This window comes from Mustela nivalis, assembly GCF_964662115.1.
Source record: "Mustela nivalis genome assembly, chromosome: 8".
Taxonomy (NCBI): Eukaryota; Metazoa; Chordata; class Mammalia; order Carnivora; family Mustelidae; genus Mustela; species Mustela nivalis.
This window is the reverse complement of record NC_139027.1, coordinates 65,824,070-65,840,670: the sequence shown is the minus strand read 5'-3', so window position 1 is coordinate 65,840,670 and position 16,601 is coordinate 65,824,070. Positions and strand designations below refer to the sequence as shown.

General features: G+C 40.2%; 2 protein-coding genes across 6 annotated transcripts in view; one reads left to right on the top strand and one right to left on the bottom strand.

The window, feature by feature from the left end:
- The window catches only part of CLHC1 (clathrin heavy chain linker domain containing 1), a 39,440-nt gene extending 26,364 nt beyond the window's left edge, over positions 1–13,076 (bottom strand). Inside the window, exons 1-4 of one of the 4 annotated variants that reach the window (XM_082743597.1) lie at positions 12,966–13,016; positions 8,051–8,087; positions 5,777–6,035; positions 1,053–1,240 (exon numbers count right to left, since the gene is read on the bottom strand). In XM_082743597.1, the coding sequence (XP_082599723.1) occupies positions 1,053–1,240; positions 5,777–5,953 (365 nt within the window). In that variant the 5' untranslated portion in view covers positions 5,954–6,035; positions 8,051–8,087; positions 12,966–13,016. Of the gene's footprint in view, positions 1–1,052; positions 1,241–5,776; positions 6,036–8,050; positions 8,088–12,965 lie in introns of all 4 variants that reach the window. The other 3 variants (XM_082743599.1, XM_082743598.1, XM_082743600.1) reach the window with 3 other exon arrangements.
- A 59-nt stretch (positions 13,077–13,135) lies between these two features.
- RPS27A (ribosomal protein S27a) lies at positions 13,136–15,795 on the top strand. 2 transcript variants are annotated; one of them, XM_082743626.1, is made up of 6 exons: positions 13,136–13,446; positions 13,548–13,612; positions 14,113–14,167; positions 14,581–14,666; positions 15,003–15,134; positions 15,609–15,795. In XM_082743626.1, the coding sequence occupies exons 2-6, from the start codon at positions 13,565–13,567 to the stop codon at positions 15,756–15,758; spliced, it is 471 nt and encodes a 156-aa protein (XP_082599752.1). In that variant the 5' UTR covers positions 13,136–13,446; positions 13,548–13,564; the 3' UTR covers positions 15,759–15,795. The 2 variants fall into 2 exon arrangements, with proteins under 2 accessions (XP_082599752.1, XP_082599753.1); XM_082743627.1 differs by having other exon boundaries at positions 13,201–13,443.
- The last annotated feature ends 806 nt before the right edge of the window (positions 15,796–16,601 follow it).

The following is a 16,601-nucleotide window of genomic DNA, read 5'->3' as shown; positions in this document are numbered from 1 at the left end:
CAATATCTTTGAGGCCATTATTCAGCCCTCGATAGTAATTTTGAGCCTAGAGCTGGAGGAAGGATAGCACCTCTTTGTGATAAAACTGTCTTATTCCAGACATGGGAATCTTAAAAACCAAGAGCTACCTCTTGATATAAATTTCTTTTAAGCATCATTTGAAGTTCACTGTCTAGTTTATCACTGATATGTTGGCCCTGGGAGGAAATAACAGATTAAAATAAATTCAGTATATAAATGTCAATTTCTGGCAAATTAAAAACAAGTTTGTCAGTAGAGAACTGTTGCCCACATCTGATTACAATACAGAGTTCCTGGTCCCTACAGATGGCTCAGAGTAAGAACCTGCAGTATTCATGAAAGAGGGACTGTGGAAATAAAATACCCTTTGCCTTTCAACCAAAAACCTTATGATTGCAGAAGAAGAGCATGTTAAAAGTAAACAGACTCTTGGGGCGCCTGGGTGGTTTGGTTGATTAAGTATCCAACTCTTGATCTCAGCTCAGGTCATATCTCATGGTCAAGGGATCGAGCCTGTATCAGGCTCTGTGATCAGAAGAGTCAGCTTGAGATTCATTCTCTCCCCACTCCCTACTCACATTCTCTCTATTGAAATAAATACATAAAATCTTAAAAAAAAAAAAAAGAATTGAAGGCAAGGACTCAGATACTTACACATGAATGTTCATAGAGGCACTATTCACAATAGCCACAGAGGTAGAAACAACCCAAGTATCCATAAATAGAAAAACAGATAAACAAAATGTGGTATATTCAAACAATGGAATATTATTGAAACTTAAAAAGGAATGAAATTCTGATATATGCTACAACACAGATGCGAAGGTAAGGAAGTTGTTGCTTCTTGCTGTAACTACCTTTAGGATCTCCTTATTTTTGACAATTTCACTATAAATCTAGTTGAGAATTTCTTACTATTTACAATGCTTAGGATTCTGGGGGGCTAAGAACCACTGTTTATAGTTACACTGACTAGGTAATATAACCAAGTAACAATCATCACCTTTTGGGCTACTTACTAATATACTTACTTTGCTTCAAGTTGGATTGTTCTTTTCCTGTGATACACCAATGCTGTGGGCTCTGCTGCCAAAGCTTTAAGTTTTCCATGAAGACAAAATGCAGCTCTTTGGCCTTCCTTCACTGTCTCAATAAAGCCATCATATTCTTTTTTGATTGAAGTAAGAATGGATTTGTATGCAGTGACATACTCTATTACCTGAAACATTATTTTTCTGCCTATGATACTGAATTTTTTTGGGAAGACAATGGAACAAAAGCCTTGCAAACAGCATTGTAGATTATTTCTTAAATGGAACATGATAAGCAGTTAGAAGTCTTAAATTTTAATACCCAGGGTATTAAGACAACTAATATTTACTCAATATGCAATTTGGAAATCATTACAATACTATAAGCTTAAATATTTTTGCTCTACTTAGTATGAACACATATATAATATGATGTCAGTTAAAACCAATATCAGGTCTAATTATCTCAATTATAGATCTTTGAAATATAATTGCCCATCATTCCTTACTATCTCTAAATTACGTCTCTGGCTTCATTCAGTCCTTAAAATCCTGGATTCCCTTCACCTCTCTGTTTTTCTAACCTATTGGCTCCTACTGGTTAATTAATACTCTCAATTCCCCAGTTGCATTTCTATTGCTAAGATGTCAAGTGCAACTATAGAAAACCTGCTACATATTCATAGTTTCCAATGGTGTGTATAAGTACAGATTATCTCCAGAAGGATAATAATAACAGAAACAGTGGGTACCTGCAGAGAACCAAAGAGGAAGCAGGGTTTGAGGTGAACAGGACCTAACTTTCCAATCTATATTCTTCTTTATTGGTTTTCTTTTCTTTTCTCTTCTTTTCTTTTTCTTTATTTTTCTTTCTTTTTTCTTCCTTCTTTCCTTCCTTTCTTTCCTTCCTTCCTTCACTCCTATCTTGTGTATGCATTATCCACACAAAAATAATTAATAAGCATTTCAATTAAAAAACAAAAACTTATAATTTATGGTTTCCAAACTCTGCATATGAGGATTTTAGAAGGGATCAATATGTATAGGGAATAGATATGATCAATCCATAATTTTCCCTGAAAGCTGAATATTATGCTGTCTACTCCAGCTACATCTCTAGTCTCTTTATCCCCCACAGGTTTTCTGTTAGCTAAACAATATCTAAAAAAAAATTATCTGTTCTGGAAGAGATCTGGTCTATCAAGAAATAGTACAAAGAGATCAGTGGTAAATATCAGTAGAGAATATGTGAATGGGAGATACTGATTGTCTTTTTGACATTATTACCCATCTACCCAAACCAGGAGGACGGCCACCCAGGAATCTTTAATGAAACAGAGGCTATTACTCTGTAGTCTTCCAAATTAAATACCCCACTGTTCCTGGCCATCTTCCACTTCACATGCCTCTAGGATATGCCACAACAATCCAATATAATTTGGGTACGTTAATGGAGAGAACAGACTTGTAATGACACCACAATCAGCTCCCATACTTGCTTGCTAGAAGACACAAATTTCAAAAGAACACTAATAGGAACTGTCAAGAATGCACAGGAAATGCATAAAAGGAAAGGAAACACACTGGCATGCTACAGGTAGAATCCAATTTTGCTTGACTCACAAAAATATTTAAAATGTAGGAAATTTCACCAAAAACTCAATTTCCATTTCTCCTGAAAACTGAAAACCTACCAACATGAATCCCCATTCCTAATGGCAGTAATCAGCTAGAACTTTAGACTGCATTGGTTCTTCATTTTGCCACAGCACTCATGACTCCTTATTCTCTTATAGCCAACCAACTTAACCCTGCCATATGAACTTCCTGGCTCTACATCATTCAAGTTTGAGGGTCAGGTTTTCATTAAACTTGAGACTTGGTAAGAGGGATCTGAGCGAGAAGAGGAAGAGTAGTCATTCCACCTCAGCTTCTATATATGGACACAGGCTACCTGTACATGCTACCAGAAACACAAAAAACAGCCATTTCCAGAGGATAGTTGCCTCCATAATTCACCCTCTTCTATAGATGCTCACTCTTCCTAGCTTTGGTCTTCCTTGCTTACTAAGTATTTGGCTCTTTCTATAACCTACCCTCAATTCTTACAGGAGTCTCAGGTCCTCCTTGCTTGACTTAGGTACCATGCACTTGCAAAATCCTCTATGTGTGATTCTAAGCAGAATTTGGGATTTGGTCTCTGATTCTAAGTACTCAGAGATGCAAGTTAATACTTTCATCATTGCCCAATTAGATCCTTCCAAGGTAAGGAAGATTGGAGAAGGCAGTCATTAATAGCTTTTTAACAATCAAATGTGCTGGAATAACATGAAAATGGAAAGATCAGAAACCCTTGGGTAGCTCAGTTGGTTAAGTGTCTGCCTTTGGCTCAGGTCATCATCCCAGGTTCTGGGACAGAGTCCCACATCAGGCTCCTTGCTCAGAAGGGAGCCTTCTTCTCCCTCTGCCTGCTGCTCCCCCTGCTTGTATTCTCACTCCCTGCCCTCCCCCCACCCATGCTCTTTCTCTGTCAAATAAATAAATAAACAAAATCCTTTTTTTAAAAAAGGAAAGACCAATTATATTGAGAAACTAGAAGAAAAGTTTCTCTTAAGTACCAAGTAATTTATATTTCAGACCCCTCTCAGTCCTGAAGAACAGGATTCTTTACAAGGCACAAATGTACAACTTATTATTGTACAATGGACAGATAGTCCACATGGAAGTCTTGGGAGATAGGGCGAAAAGGACTACAGATGTAAATATTATCTTTTATTTATTCCCATGTCTTTTTTCTAAGAATTATATTAACTAACACCACCTCCAAAATGACTTTACTAGAGCTATACTAATTTAAAGCAGACAGCTCTTCATGTAAAAAATCTTCCAACAAGTATCAGTATTTGGGCATGCCAAGATAAGCGTGTCACCATTATGATAACTTTCCTCTGCTGGTTTCAGGTAAGTAGAATCTTAGCATGATTCTTTTATTTATTTTTTTTCTTTTAAGATTTTATTTATTTATTTATTTGACAGAGATCACAAGAAGGCAGAGAGGCAGGCAGAGAGAGAGGGAGAAGCAGGCTCCCTGCTGAGCAGAAAGCCTGATGCGGAGCTCGATCCCAAGACCCCAGCATCACGACCTCAGCTGAAGGCAGAGGCTTTAACCCACTGAGCTACCCACGTGCCCCAGCATGATTCTTGATATTGATGCAACCACTCAAAACACTGCCTTTAAACAGTCATACGATATATTCCTTAATTACTCAAAAGCAGTATCACTGATCATAATGACATATAAAATGAGGCTAACCTGCCAATGTACCAATTCTAAAAGATAGTGTTTTTAGATGACTTAAAAGAAAAGACTGTTTATTTTATACTCTTATGAATACTCATCAATTTTCTTAATTCCACTTAATTTCCAGTACAAATCACTACTTTGTGCTCATTTTTCCTTAGAGTGATGCACTATGTTTTTAATTAGAGGAGAAAAAAGATTCTTGTGTATACTGTTTAAAAATTAAACAAAAGGGGCGCCTGAGAGGCTCAGTAGGTTAAAGCCTCTGCCTTCAGCTAAGGTCATGATCCCAGGGTCCTGGGATAGAGCCCCACATCCAGCTCTCTGCTCAGCAGGGAGCCTGCTTCTCCCCCCAACTCTGCATGCCTCTCTGCCTATTTGTGATCTCTATCTGTCAAATAAATAAATAAAATCTTTAAAAAAAATTAAACAAAATACTGAGTTCCTATTTTGCCTGTGACTGTTTTACTCAGAAACCAATAGTCCACAGAATTCTTTTTTTTTTTTTTAAGATTTTATTTATTTATTTTACAGAGAGAGAGAGAGATCACTAGTAGGCAGAGAGGCAGGCAGAGAGAGAGGGGGAAGCAGACTCCCTGCTGAGGAGAGAGCCCAATGCGAGGCTCCATCCCAGGAGCCTGAGATCATGACTGGAGCCAAAAGCAGAGGCCCAACCCACTTAGCCACCCAGGCACCCCAAGTCTACAGAATTCTTAAGATAAATAATTATTTCTTTTGGGTAAAAAGGAAAGGATGCTGATTCCACTTATTCAACTGCCAGGGCATCTTCCAAGGAGGTTAAAAAATGGTAAAAAAAAAAAAAAAAACAAAACAAAAAACAAACAAACAAACAAACAAACAAAAAAACAAGGAACCAAAGGGGAAACTGCAATTGTTTGTAAGGAAAAATAAGTGTTTCTAAAATCTTAAAAAGCAAGATCAAATGTTATATAAAGCCACAACATTTTCTAAACTCCTCTATTTCCAGTGTTCGGTCCAGTCAAACCTCTTGCCTACTGGACCTATCAAGACCTCTAACTCACAAAGGGTTCCACCTTAATATGCTAGATCCAATCGAAGCCAAAACTTACAACAATTAGCAGGTTCCTGCTTGGCAACCCAATCCCTAACAAATCAGATATTTTTAGATAAAAGACCAAAAGGATGTTAGAAGGCACAACTAAGTTGTTGCTAAAAAACTGACAGCCTGTACTCAAGCTAAAACAATCAAAACACTCATTAAGTGTCTAGTGATAGAAATCCAGCACTGTATTTTCCCCATTCATCCCTTCCCAATACACTGGATGAACTTCTCAAAATTGACAAACGCCGTGTACTCAACAAGCAGTGAGTAGGAATATTAGTTGTCAAGACAGACCATTTCCACCCCATGAAAACTCCCTCATCCTATGAGCTTTGATACCTTATCAAAAACGTTTCGGTATATGATGTAATATTCATCAGCAGGTCCTTCCTTGTTACAGCCCACTCTTTCAGTTTCTGTGATTATGTATCTTTGCATACTTTCCAAAAATTCCTTGTCACTCCTACTAATGATAGGAGGGAGAACTGCATGTTTATTTATTTCTTGAATGGACATATGTCACAATCTGCACACTTGTTCACCAGAGAAGACTTAAGTCTTGACTTGCTTTTCCAAAAAAGCCAAACCTTTGGCAAGCCTGAAAGAAAAAAAGACCATCAATTGCTTTGAAGCTTAAAATAAATCAAGTCATTTCTAATAAGTTTATAAAAAATTATAATATAAATTTAATTATAATATAATTTAATTTATAAAAATTTAATTATAATATAAATAAAATTATAATAAATTAAAATATTTATCTCAGAGATAAATCTTTCAACCTATGAATTAAAAGATCTTAACTATTCTACTGTCAAGTGCTATACCTCTGGGATAGAAATACCAAACACCAGTCAATAAAGAGCTTTTTAGGAACCAAGCCTATCTGTCATGTGATTGGATGGTTTCTTATGTTTAATTCAATACTTTCTAACAGAAGGTTTACCACTTTGCTTGCTTCACATGAGAAGAGCAGTTTGGAAGCCTCCTAATGATATAAACAAGGTCAAATACTTCTCTACCCACGTGCTTACTTGGCCTAGGTAGTCATGATAGCTACAAACAACTCACGAATTTATTTTATTATAAACTTCATTAAAATTCTTATCTGTAAAATAAACATACTAACTAAAAAGTAAGAAGTCAGAACTTCCTCTAAAATCCATCCATCAATGATATCAAAGGTAAGAGTCCTCTTCCAGCACAGTTTCAAGCTGCTACATTCCATTGCTCTTTAAATAAAGAATCATTATCCAGTTGAATACAGAAGTTGATTCCTGAAAACTATTCACATTAACACCAAACAGAACCCATGGCTTACTGAAAAATATCTGGCAAGACAAAACATTTGAACTCTTCCCAACTCTCCTTTACCCATGAATATTCAGCTATAAAACTTGGAAAATAGGGAGCCTGGGTGGCTCAATGGGCTGAGCCTCTGCCTCTGGCTCAGGTCATGATCTCAGGGTCCTGGGATAGAGCCCCGCATTGCATGGGGCTCTCTGCTCAGCAAGGAGCCTGCTTCCTCCTCTCTCTCTGCCTGCCTCTCTGCCTACTTGTGATCTCTGTCAAATAAATAAATAAAATCTTTTTTTAAAAAATTTGGAAAATATCAACCAAAGAAAATTAATGAAAAACTAAAAATCATACAGAATCCTCCACCCAAACACAATGATTATTTAATATTTTGGTATATTTCTTTCCAGTTTTTATAATTACAAAAATTAGGATCACACTCTATATTCAGCTTTGTATCCTCATTTTTTTTGGAAGATTTTATTTATTTATTTGACAGACAGAGATCACAAGTAGGCAGAAACACAGGCAGAGAGAGAGAGGGGGAAGCAGGCTCGCCGTTGAGCAGAGAGCCTGATGCGGGGCTCAATCCCAGGACACTCGGATCATGACCCAAGCCAAAGGCAGAGGCTTAACCCACTGAGCACCCAGGCGCCCCATCCTCATTTTTTTTCACTCAATATTAAAAGCACTTTTCCACTTGTTGAATAGTTTTCAAAAAATGACTTCTAGGAACCTGGGTGGCTCAGTTGGTTAAGTGCCTGCCTTGGGCTCAAATCATGACCCCAGGTTACTGGGAGAAAAGTCTTTGCTTCAAGGGAACCTGCTTCTCCCTCTGCCTAATGCTCCCCCTGCTTGTGTGCGTGCTCTCTCTCTCTGACAAACAAATAAATAAAATATATTTTTTTTAAGATTTTATTTATTTATTTATTTATTTATTTGACAGACAGCAAGAGGGAACACAAGCAGGCTTCCCACTGAGCAGTGAGCCCAATGCAGGACTCTGGGATCATGACCTGAGCTGAAGGCAGATGCTTAAGGTCTAAGCCACCCAGGCACCGCTCAAATAAATAAAATCTTAAAAAAAAAAAAAAAGACTTCTAATAATTGCGTATTTGACTAGCACACCATACTTAACTTAATCATTCCCCCACTGTTGAACATTTCCACTATAATGCTGTGATGAGTAAATGTCTAGATCAATTTTACCATGTTTTAGTGATGCAATTGATATCTGGCTATTTAAAATAACATAGATGGCCTATAAATCCTGCCCACAGGTCATATGCAGGAGAAGGGAGACACCAAAATACTTACCAAAGTTTAAAAGACCAATTTACTTCATGCTGAAGAACTGGACAATGAAAAAACAGTTTGTAAATGAACATAGGTAGTTCCAATAAGGTAAAAACCCATAAATGGATCAACAGTTTTCCCAAGTGAGAAATCAATTTCCTTATTCACTCATTCAACTAATTTTTACTGTTTACTAACTGCCAGCATTATTTTATAGCTAGATTTTCAGTAATAAATAAGTTCTTGGCTCATTTGAGCTTACAATCTAGTAGGAGAAACAAACTATAAATAAACAATGTAATTTCAGATAGTAAAAGACAGTAGTGTAAGGAGGAAGGATTGGGCGTGACCACTGGAGAGTTAGTGGTTATATCGGAATACCAGTGGCCTCCTATTAACTTTAGGATAAAATCTAAGTTCCTTCACTTAGCCTATGTAGGCCTGTAGGAGCTGGGTAGTCCAAATCTTTCTCTCTGTCTAAATTTTTGTGCCCTTGCCATGAATTTGCTGAGAGTCCTGCATTGATTCTCTCCCATCTCTGTATTCTCTCTCTCCATCCTCAATACTCCCTGCCCCCACTGAGATAACACTCCTATTACCATCCTTACTCAGTTGGCTTTTACTCATTTTTCAGATCTCGGCTTATATAGCTCCAGGAAAGCTGCCCTGAATTCCTTTAAACTTGGTCAACTTCTACATTCTCCCATGGAACTGTGCATATCTTCTATCATGGTATTAGTACTCAGCCACTCTATAATAGTGTTCTGTTTATATTCTCTATTTCTCCCAGTAGGCGGAAACCAAAATGTTCTCTATCCCCATTATCCTTCCCTACCTATCTGCATTCCAGTGCACAGTACAGTTTCTAGCAGAAAATGTACTAAAAAATGCTTAATAATCAATAATCACTTAGCAATAATGTGGTCTGCTCAGAAGACATGACTTTGTGGTGCCTCAAACTACAACACAGCTAAAGCGACTGTTTCTCAGCATCTACAAAATGCCCGAGTCACATAAACCAACGCAGATGACCTTTCACTCACTCATTCATATTAGACACAAAGGGATACAGAGAAAACAAGTCACAAAGATTCCCAGTCAAGTCTATTGGACTAGTTAAATAACCCATTGCTACAGAGCAGAGAGGGTAGTGTGACAGAGGTGGGCACAATGGACTCCAAAAGCCAAGAGGGGCTAGTTTGTGGGAGAGGGCAGGGAAACATCAGGAAAAACATCTAATGGAACAACACCTAGGGCAATGCTTATGTTGTGTTGCATTTATTTATCCAATAAATTGGGGGAAGCATACCTACTGTGTCTGTCACTATTCTAGACACTAGAGATACAGCACCAAACAAAACAAAGTCCCTAACCTCCCAGAGGTTACATTCAAATGGAGAGACAGACAACATCCCCAAATACAGATGACACATGAGGCTAAGTTATATAAACAAATAAAGCAAGGAATGGGGACTAGAAAGAAGGTTGGAGGGTACTATTTTATACAAGGCATTATGCTGGGAGAGAAGAAAGCCCTCACTGATAAGGTGACATTTTAGGTTATTTTTTGTGTTTTGTTTTGTTTTAATTTATTTGACAGAGATCACAAGTAGGCAGAAACACAGGCAGAGAGAGGAGGATGCAGGCTTCCTGTGGAGCAGAGAGCCCGATGTGGGGCTCGATCCCAGGACCCTGGGACCATGACCTGAGCTGAAGGCAGAGGCTTTAACCCACTGAGCCACCCAGGCACCCCAAAGTGACAAGTAGTTTGAAGATTCCTGGGAGGAGTGCTTGATGCCGACAGATCAGTAAGTCCAAAGGCTCAAAGCAGAGAGCATCTCTGACAAACACCAAGAAGGCCAGTGGGGCCAGAAGAGGACAGAAAGGGACAAAGAAGGTAAGGGCAGAGAGGTAGCTGCCAGATCCTATAGGATATAAGGCCTTGAAGTCAGGACCACTACCAGTTCCACCATGGGGCATGTTTGCACAAGTTAGAAAAAGGTGTCCCTTTTACTAGGCAGAATTGGCAAGAGGAAAAATGGGCTGGAACATTGCCTTGTTGTTCCAGTGCTAGAGCAACAGCCTCACTTAAAGGAATTTATGTTTCACTCTCAGAGACATGGGAAGCCACTGGAGGGCTTTAGACAGAAGAGTGATAGCTGACATACATTCTTTTTTTTTTTTTTTTTAAGACTTTATTTATTTATTTGACAGACAGAGGTCACCAGTAATCAGGCAGGCAGAGAGGAGGAGGCAGGCTCCCCCCGGAACAGAGAGCCCGATGCAGGACTCTGGGATCATGACCTGAGAGGCTTTAACCCACTGAGCCACCCAGGCGCCCGTGACATACATTTTCAAAGAGTCTTTCTTGATGCTCTGTGAAGACAAGGGTCAAAGCTGAAAGAACTATTAGGAGGTTACTGCAATAATCTGGCCAAAAGATAATGGCAGCTTAGATCACAGCAGTAATAGCGGAGGTGGTGAGAAGTGTTCTGTATACCGAAAATAAAGCCAAGAAGAATTTTCTATGTATAAGAGAGTATGTGGATATGAGAGAGCAGTCAAGGATGACTATGAAGTTTTTGGCCTTAGCAATGAGAAGATAGGAATAGCCATTTGCAGAGATGGGAAGAGCAATTTCATGAGATCAGGACTTCGGGTTGTCTGAGAGGTATTGAGTAGTCAACTGGATATGTGAAGACAGAGTCTTAGTGAGTGGTCTGAGTGAGAGATAAGTTTATCAGTCATGTGCATATAGATGGTATTTAAAAGTATGAGATGGGGGGCGCCTGGGTGGCTCAGTGGATTAAGTCGCTGCCTTCGGCTCGGGTCATGATCTCAGAGTCCTGGGATCGAGTCCCGCATCGGGCTCTCTGCTTTCCTCTCTCTCTCTGCCTGCCTCTCCATCTACTTGTGATTTCTCTCTGTCAAATAAATAAATAAAATCTTTAAAAAAAAAAAAAGTATGAGATGGATGGGGCACCTGGGTGGCTCAGTCCATTAAGTGTCCAACTCTTTTTTTTTTTTTTTTTTAAGATTTTACTTATTTACTTGAGAGAGAGACAGTGAGAGAGAGCATGAGCGAGAAGGAGCTGGGAGCCTGATGCAGGACTCGATCCTGGGATTCCAGGATCATGACCTGAGCCGAAGGCAGTCGTCCAACCATCTGAGCCACCCAGGCGTCCCTCCAACTCTTGATCTCAGCTCAGGTCCTGGGGTCATGAATTCAAGCCCCACATTAGGTTCCATACTGGGCATGGAACCTACTTAAAATAAAAATTTTTAAAAAATAGAGTTATGAGGCAGAATGAAAATGAACTGGGAAATGTCAAAAAGCAGAGTTCTGATGAATTAGCCTTGGTGGGGGTTGAACTCCAAAGTTTAGAGGTCTGGTAGATCAAGAGAAAGCAGCAAAACAGCTTGGAAAATTTCCAGGAAAGTAGAAGTAAGAGAGGTATCCTGGAAGTCAGGTTAAAAAAAGAAAAAAAAGGGGCACCTGGGTGGCTCAGTGGTTTAAGCCACTGCCTTCGGCTCAGGTCATGATCTCAGGGTCCTGAGATCGAGTCCCACATCAGGCTCTCTGCTCGGCGGGGAGCCTGCTTCCCTCTCACTCTTTCTGCTTCCATCTCTGCCTACTTGTGATCTCTGTCAAATAAATAAATAAAATCTTTAAAAAAAAAAAAAGAAAAGAAAAAAAAAGTTTCAAAGAGGGAGAGAGTAAGCAACTGTGTGAAGTGCTGACAGATCAAATAAGATTAAATGACCAGTGAATTTAGCAATATGGTGGTGATCAGTGACCTACAAGAACTATTCCACTGGAATGGTAGGGACAAAAACCTAATTGAAGTAGGTTCAATCAGTGGAAGGGGAAAACTGGAGACAGTGGGTATAGACAACCTTTGAAGAAGTTTTGTTGTAAAGATGGAGACAAGTTGGCAGAATATGGGATGAACAAGTTTCCAGGAAAAAAAAATGGATTTTTCCTAAGTGCCAAAGCATAAGAGAGGTAAGCTAGGAACTTCAATTAGCTCAATCATTAAAGTGTAAAGTGAGTAACGGGTTTGACAGAATAGGCTTAAAGGGAGGCAGAGGCAGAACATCATACTAAATAATTTGGATTCTTATCCTGAAGGTGAAGTAGAATAACGATATAATCACCTTTACTTTTTAGAATATTCTGGGGGCAAAAATGAGACTGGGTTAGAAAAGGAGAAAGACCGAAGACAGGTGAGAAGTTAGAGAATTAATTCTTCCAGGAGAAAATTAAGGAGAGCCTGAATTTGGGGTTGGGGCTGCAAAGGAGAGGGCATACAGAGATAGAGAAGACATTGGGAGTGTACATTAGAAAAGATTCCTTGGTCTGTGCAGTGGAGAAAGGCCAGAGGAAGGTGTGACTTGCTTTTAATGGGCCAGCCTTCCTAGGAGAGAACCCTGCACATACTCTCAAATTCTTCCCCTTGGAAGATTTCCTTCACAACCACTCCCAATGTCCCGACTTGGAAATTCTACAACCAACTACTCATTCCGCAGGATTCTTTCCCATATGGCTTCATTTTAAAACCTGAAAACTCCGGACATTTTCAACATATTACCCTGTTTCACACTAAAGAGTCCTACACCAGGCCCAGAACCTTTCCCAGACTGGGACAGATTTGGGGGTTGAAGACGGGGAGGAGTTACAGTTGGAAAAAGATGAACCCAAGGGTTTGAATACTATCTTTGGCTGGAGCTGACCACAGGAATTCCCTTCCCACAGAGGCCAAAGCGACTGCGGGCACATCGCCGATCCCCCGCCCCTCACCGCTTGTGTCTGTGAGTGAACGATACCCTCCTTCCCCAACCCTTCGCCCGCTTCTTAACCTTTCCTCCTAGTCATTTAACCTAGTCTGGTTTCCCCTCAAACCATTACTCCGCCTCTACCATCCTCCCTCCTCACCTGAACCCCTTCCTCCAAACACTGACTCCAACGCTTGTATATAGTTACTAGGGAACCGTAGATGTGGAATTGCATCTTGGGACAAGTAGTCCTAACTAAAAGAAAGCAGTGGAAAACTACAATCCCCAGAAGACAGTTCCATTTCCTTCCTTTTCCTCCAATAAGGACCCCCCCTCAACCCCACCCCCTTCTAAAGACCCTCCTAGCCACGTGGCTTGTATGGGCAAACCCTTTTAAAGCCATTTTTCGTTTGTTTAAATCTACTATTTCGAGAGCATTCTGAGGGTTAAAGTGAAAAACAAGTTCAGATAGGAAAGGAGGAATGAGTTTCATGGCCGCATCTGGCGGCATGTGGTTAGACAGCCGCTGTAACACCAGTCCGGCATTTGACGTGGTCGCCTAAGAGGTGGGGCCTCTGGCGGGGGCGCCAGGAAACCCCGTGGGCCGGCGCCTTGCTTTCCTTTCCGATCCGCCATCTGTGGTGAGTATATGCTCTCGGTCCTCTCTCCGGCCAGCGGCCTATCCGGTGCACTGTTCTGTGTCCCCACGTCTGACCCTTCTCCTCCTTTTCCTCAACCTCAGGTGGAACCGCCGCCAGGATGCAGATTTTCGTGAAAACCCTTACGGGGAAGACCATTACTCTCGAGGTACGGGTCAGGTGGCGTGAGGAAGTCAAGGCCTGAATAAGGGCCTGAAGTGAAGTCTGGGACTTCCCCCGCTTTCTGCCGTAAAATGCGCTTAAGAGCCTGGGTTCTGAAAACTGACCCTGAATTGAGGGTTGTTGGCTGAGTAGGGGCTAGGGCTGGCTTTCGATATCTGAGGTACGGGCTCTCACCTCTTCACAAGTTCCGGCCAGGTAGCCAAAGCAGGGGGCCCGCGGTGAGGGGAGGGAGGCGCTCCCACCGGTGGGCGCGAGCGCGTGTGGCGCAGTCGCCGCAGTGGGACCTGGGCTGTGCTCGGCTCAGGAAGTGTGCTCGCCGGAGGCAGTCCTGGGGCGGTGGCCTGCCCCCTCGGTGAGTGGTCAGCTTTGCTGGGGTAGGCTTCAGCTCTCCACCGGCTAGGTTCTGTGATAACTTGCAAATGGAATTGGGCGTTTTTTTCTAGTTTTTTTACTGTGATACCGGTATTTGCATTTTTAAACTCATAGGTTGAACCCTCGGATACAATAGAAAATGTGAAGGCAAAGATTCAGGACAAGGAAGGCAAGTAATATTTTCTAGTTCAGGAAATTAACCTGTACCGGCGCCAGCCTAACTACTGGACATAAGTGCTGTTGGGGGGGTGGGGGGGGTGGAAGATGTCGGATTGACAAAGTGAAATGCTTTTGAAATAATAACAAATATTTGTGTGCCTGGGGCCAACGAGGGCTGCTCTTCCTAATTGTGAACTTGGGTGAGCTATTTTAATTCTCTACCCTGCTTCATCTAAAAATGAAGGTAGTAGTAATATGTGTTAACTGTTATTGGGATTAAATAAGGTCATTTGGGCAAGCGTTTAACATGCCTAGCCTGTAGTAAGAATTCAGTGACTGCTATTAGTACCCTTTATCTGAGTAAGGATTATCCATAAATCTAGTCAGATGCCCTTGTTCTGATGGGACTTTATTTTTTATTAGGAATTCCTCCTGATCAGCAGAGACTGATCTTTGCTGGCAAGCAACTGGAAGATGGACGTACTTTGTCTGACTACAACATTCAAAAGGTCTGTTTGGAGGAAAGAGCAGTCCTTTAAATGTAAATCTTTGTAAGTTTTGATGAGCACGCAAAAGTGGGGTTAGCAATAGATTCCTTGGTGACTCTTGCATTAACATTTCAGAGACACTGCTACAGTTTCTCACAGCCTGGATTGTGTAGATTGCTTCCCATGGTGTGACTTAATGTGTTCTTAAATCTCCTTATAAACAAGTAGTTGATTCCCCCTCCCCCAAACTTATTGTATTTATCACATCCAGTTAGAAGGTGTGTGAAGCTAGTTGCCCCTTGGTGGAATATGAGCATTAATTATTTTAAAGCCTATTTTATCCTCTTCCATTAACAGGAGTCCACTCTTCATCTTGTGTTGAGACTTCGTGGTGGTGCTAAGAAAAGGAAGAAGAAGTCTTATACCACTCCCAAGAAGAATAAGCATAAGAGAAAGAAGGTTAAACTGGCAGTCCTGAAATACTATAAGGTGAGCCAATGTAATAAAAACGTTTCTGGGTGCCTTGTTAGAGCACAGTAGGTAGTGTGTCAGTTTCATAAAAACGTTTTTATCCACAGATTAATAAATTTTGTTTGCATCTCTGGTTCTAAACTTTCTATTAAATTTTTGTTATATAAATTTATAAATTTTTGTTTTCTGTTTGGTATTTGAATAAGCTTCATATGATGAGGTTCACTTTTAGCTGCTTATTCCAAACCAAGTTCTGATTTTGAAGTCAGATCTGGGTTTAGGTCTTAACTCTCAACCACTTGCAAGGCAAGACTTTAATGGGCTCTGAACTATTTTGTTGGGATAATTACTAGTGAGGATTTTGAGTGCTTTGTTTTTAAATACAAAAAACTACACTGTTTTGCGATATTAAAGGTTGAATTTTGAGTCACTTAACTTAGACTTCAAAATATGTTATAAAATTATCTTAACAGCAGGTTTGTACTTATTTAGGTGGATGAGAATGGCAAAATCAGTCGCCTTCGTCGGGAGTGCCCTTCAGATGAGTGTGGTGCTGGAGTTTTTATGGCTAGCCACTTCGACAGACATTACTGTGGCAAATGTTGTCTGACCTATTGCTTCAACAAACCAGAAGACAAGTGATTATATATGAGTTAATAATAAAAGACATGAACTAACATTTAATTGTTGAATTTTATTCCAGCGACTTAGAGTGGTTTTTAAGTATCCAACTGATGATCACACCATTTTGATAAACTATACATACTTTGGCAGAAAAATTAAGATTGTATTTAATACCAGTTACCTAAGTAAAAGCCAGTTTATGTTTCTGTCAGGTTTTTTGTCCATACTATTAAAACTTTGGACCAGGTAATTCTTTGAGGACTGTCCTTGTGCATCATGGCCTCTACCCACCTGATGCCAGTAGCACACCACCCATTCCCACCACCGGATATAAACAGACTTGCCAATGATCCCTGGCATGGTGAGGAAGAGGGAGCTTGCCCCCCACTGCCCCCCCACTCCAAGAAACACTAATTTGTATGAACTGGTGTTACATATTGCTTAAACAAAGGCTGTGATTCATTTGTTTCATATATAAAACATGTAAAGGCTTAGCTTTCAGTAGTAAATTAGACATCCTGAGTCCCTGGGTGGTTTGGCTGGGATGGATATATGCTATCTACAAGCAAGGGAACATTCTGCAATGTTGAGTGTGAAATCTTGGAATTTTAAACACTTTGTCCACTAGTGTGTTAACACTGAAAAATAAAGTTTTGGGGAAGTATTTGGCACCATATTTTGTCCATAACTAAATTCAGGGAGGTTTGCTTATCTTAATACCACTCAACTAAAACATGCACTTGAAGTTTACTATAAAGTGATTATATTCTACGGCATACCAATAATTAATTGCCTTTTACCACACCATTATTTTCAGGATTTCTACTTGGAGTCATGCTCAAATAAGGTTTCCTATTTCTG

Bases quoted from the DNA above. Each gene is read 5' to 3' on its own strand.
- RPS27A (XM_082743626.1), top strand. From the start codon at position 13,565: ATGCAGATTTTCGTGAAAACCCTTACGGGGAAGACCATTACTCTCGAG. The intron at 13,613-14,112 runs GTACGGGTCAGG...TTAAACTCATAG, and splicing joins GGAAGACCATTACTCTCGAG to GTTGAACCCTCGGATACAAT. The intron at 14,667-15,002 runs GTCTGTTTGGAG...TTCCATTAACAG, and splicing joins CTGACTACAACATTCAAAAG to GAGTCCACTCTTCATCTTGT.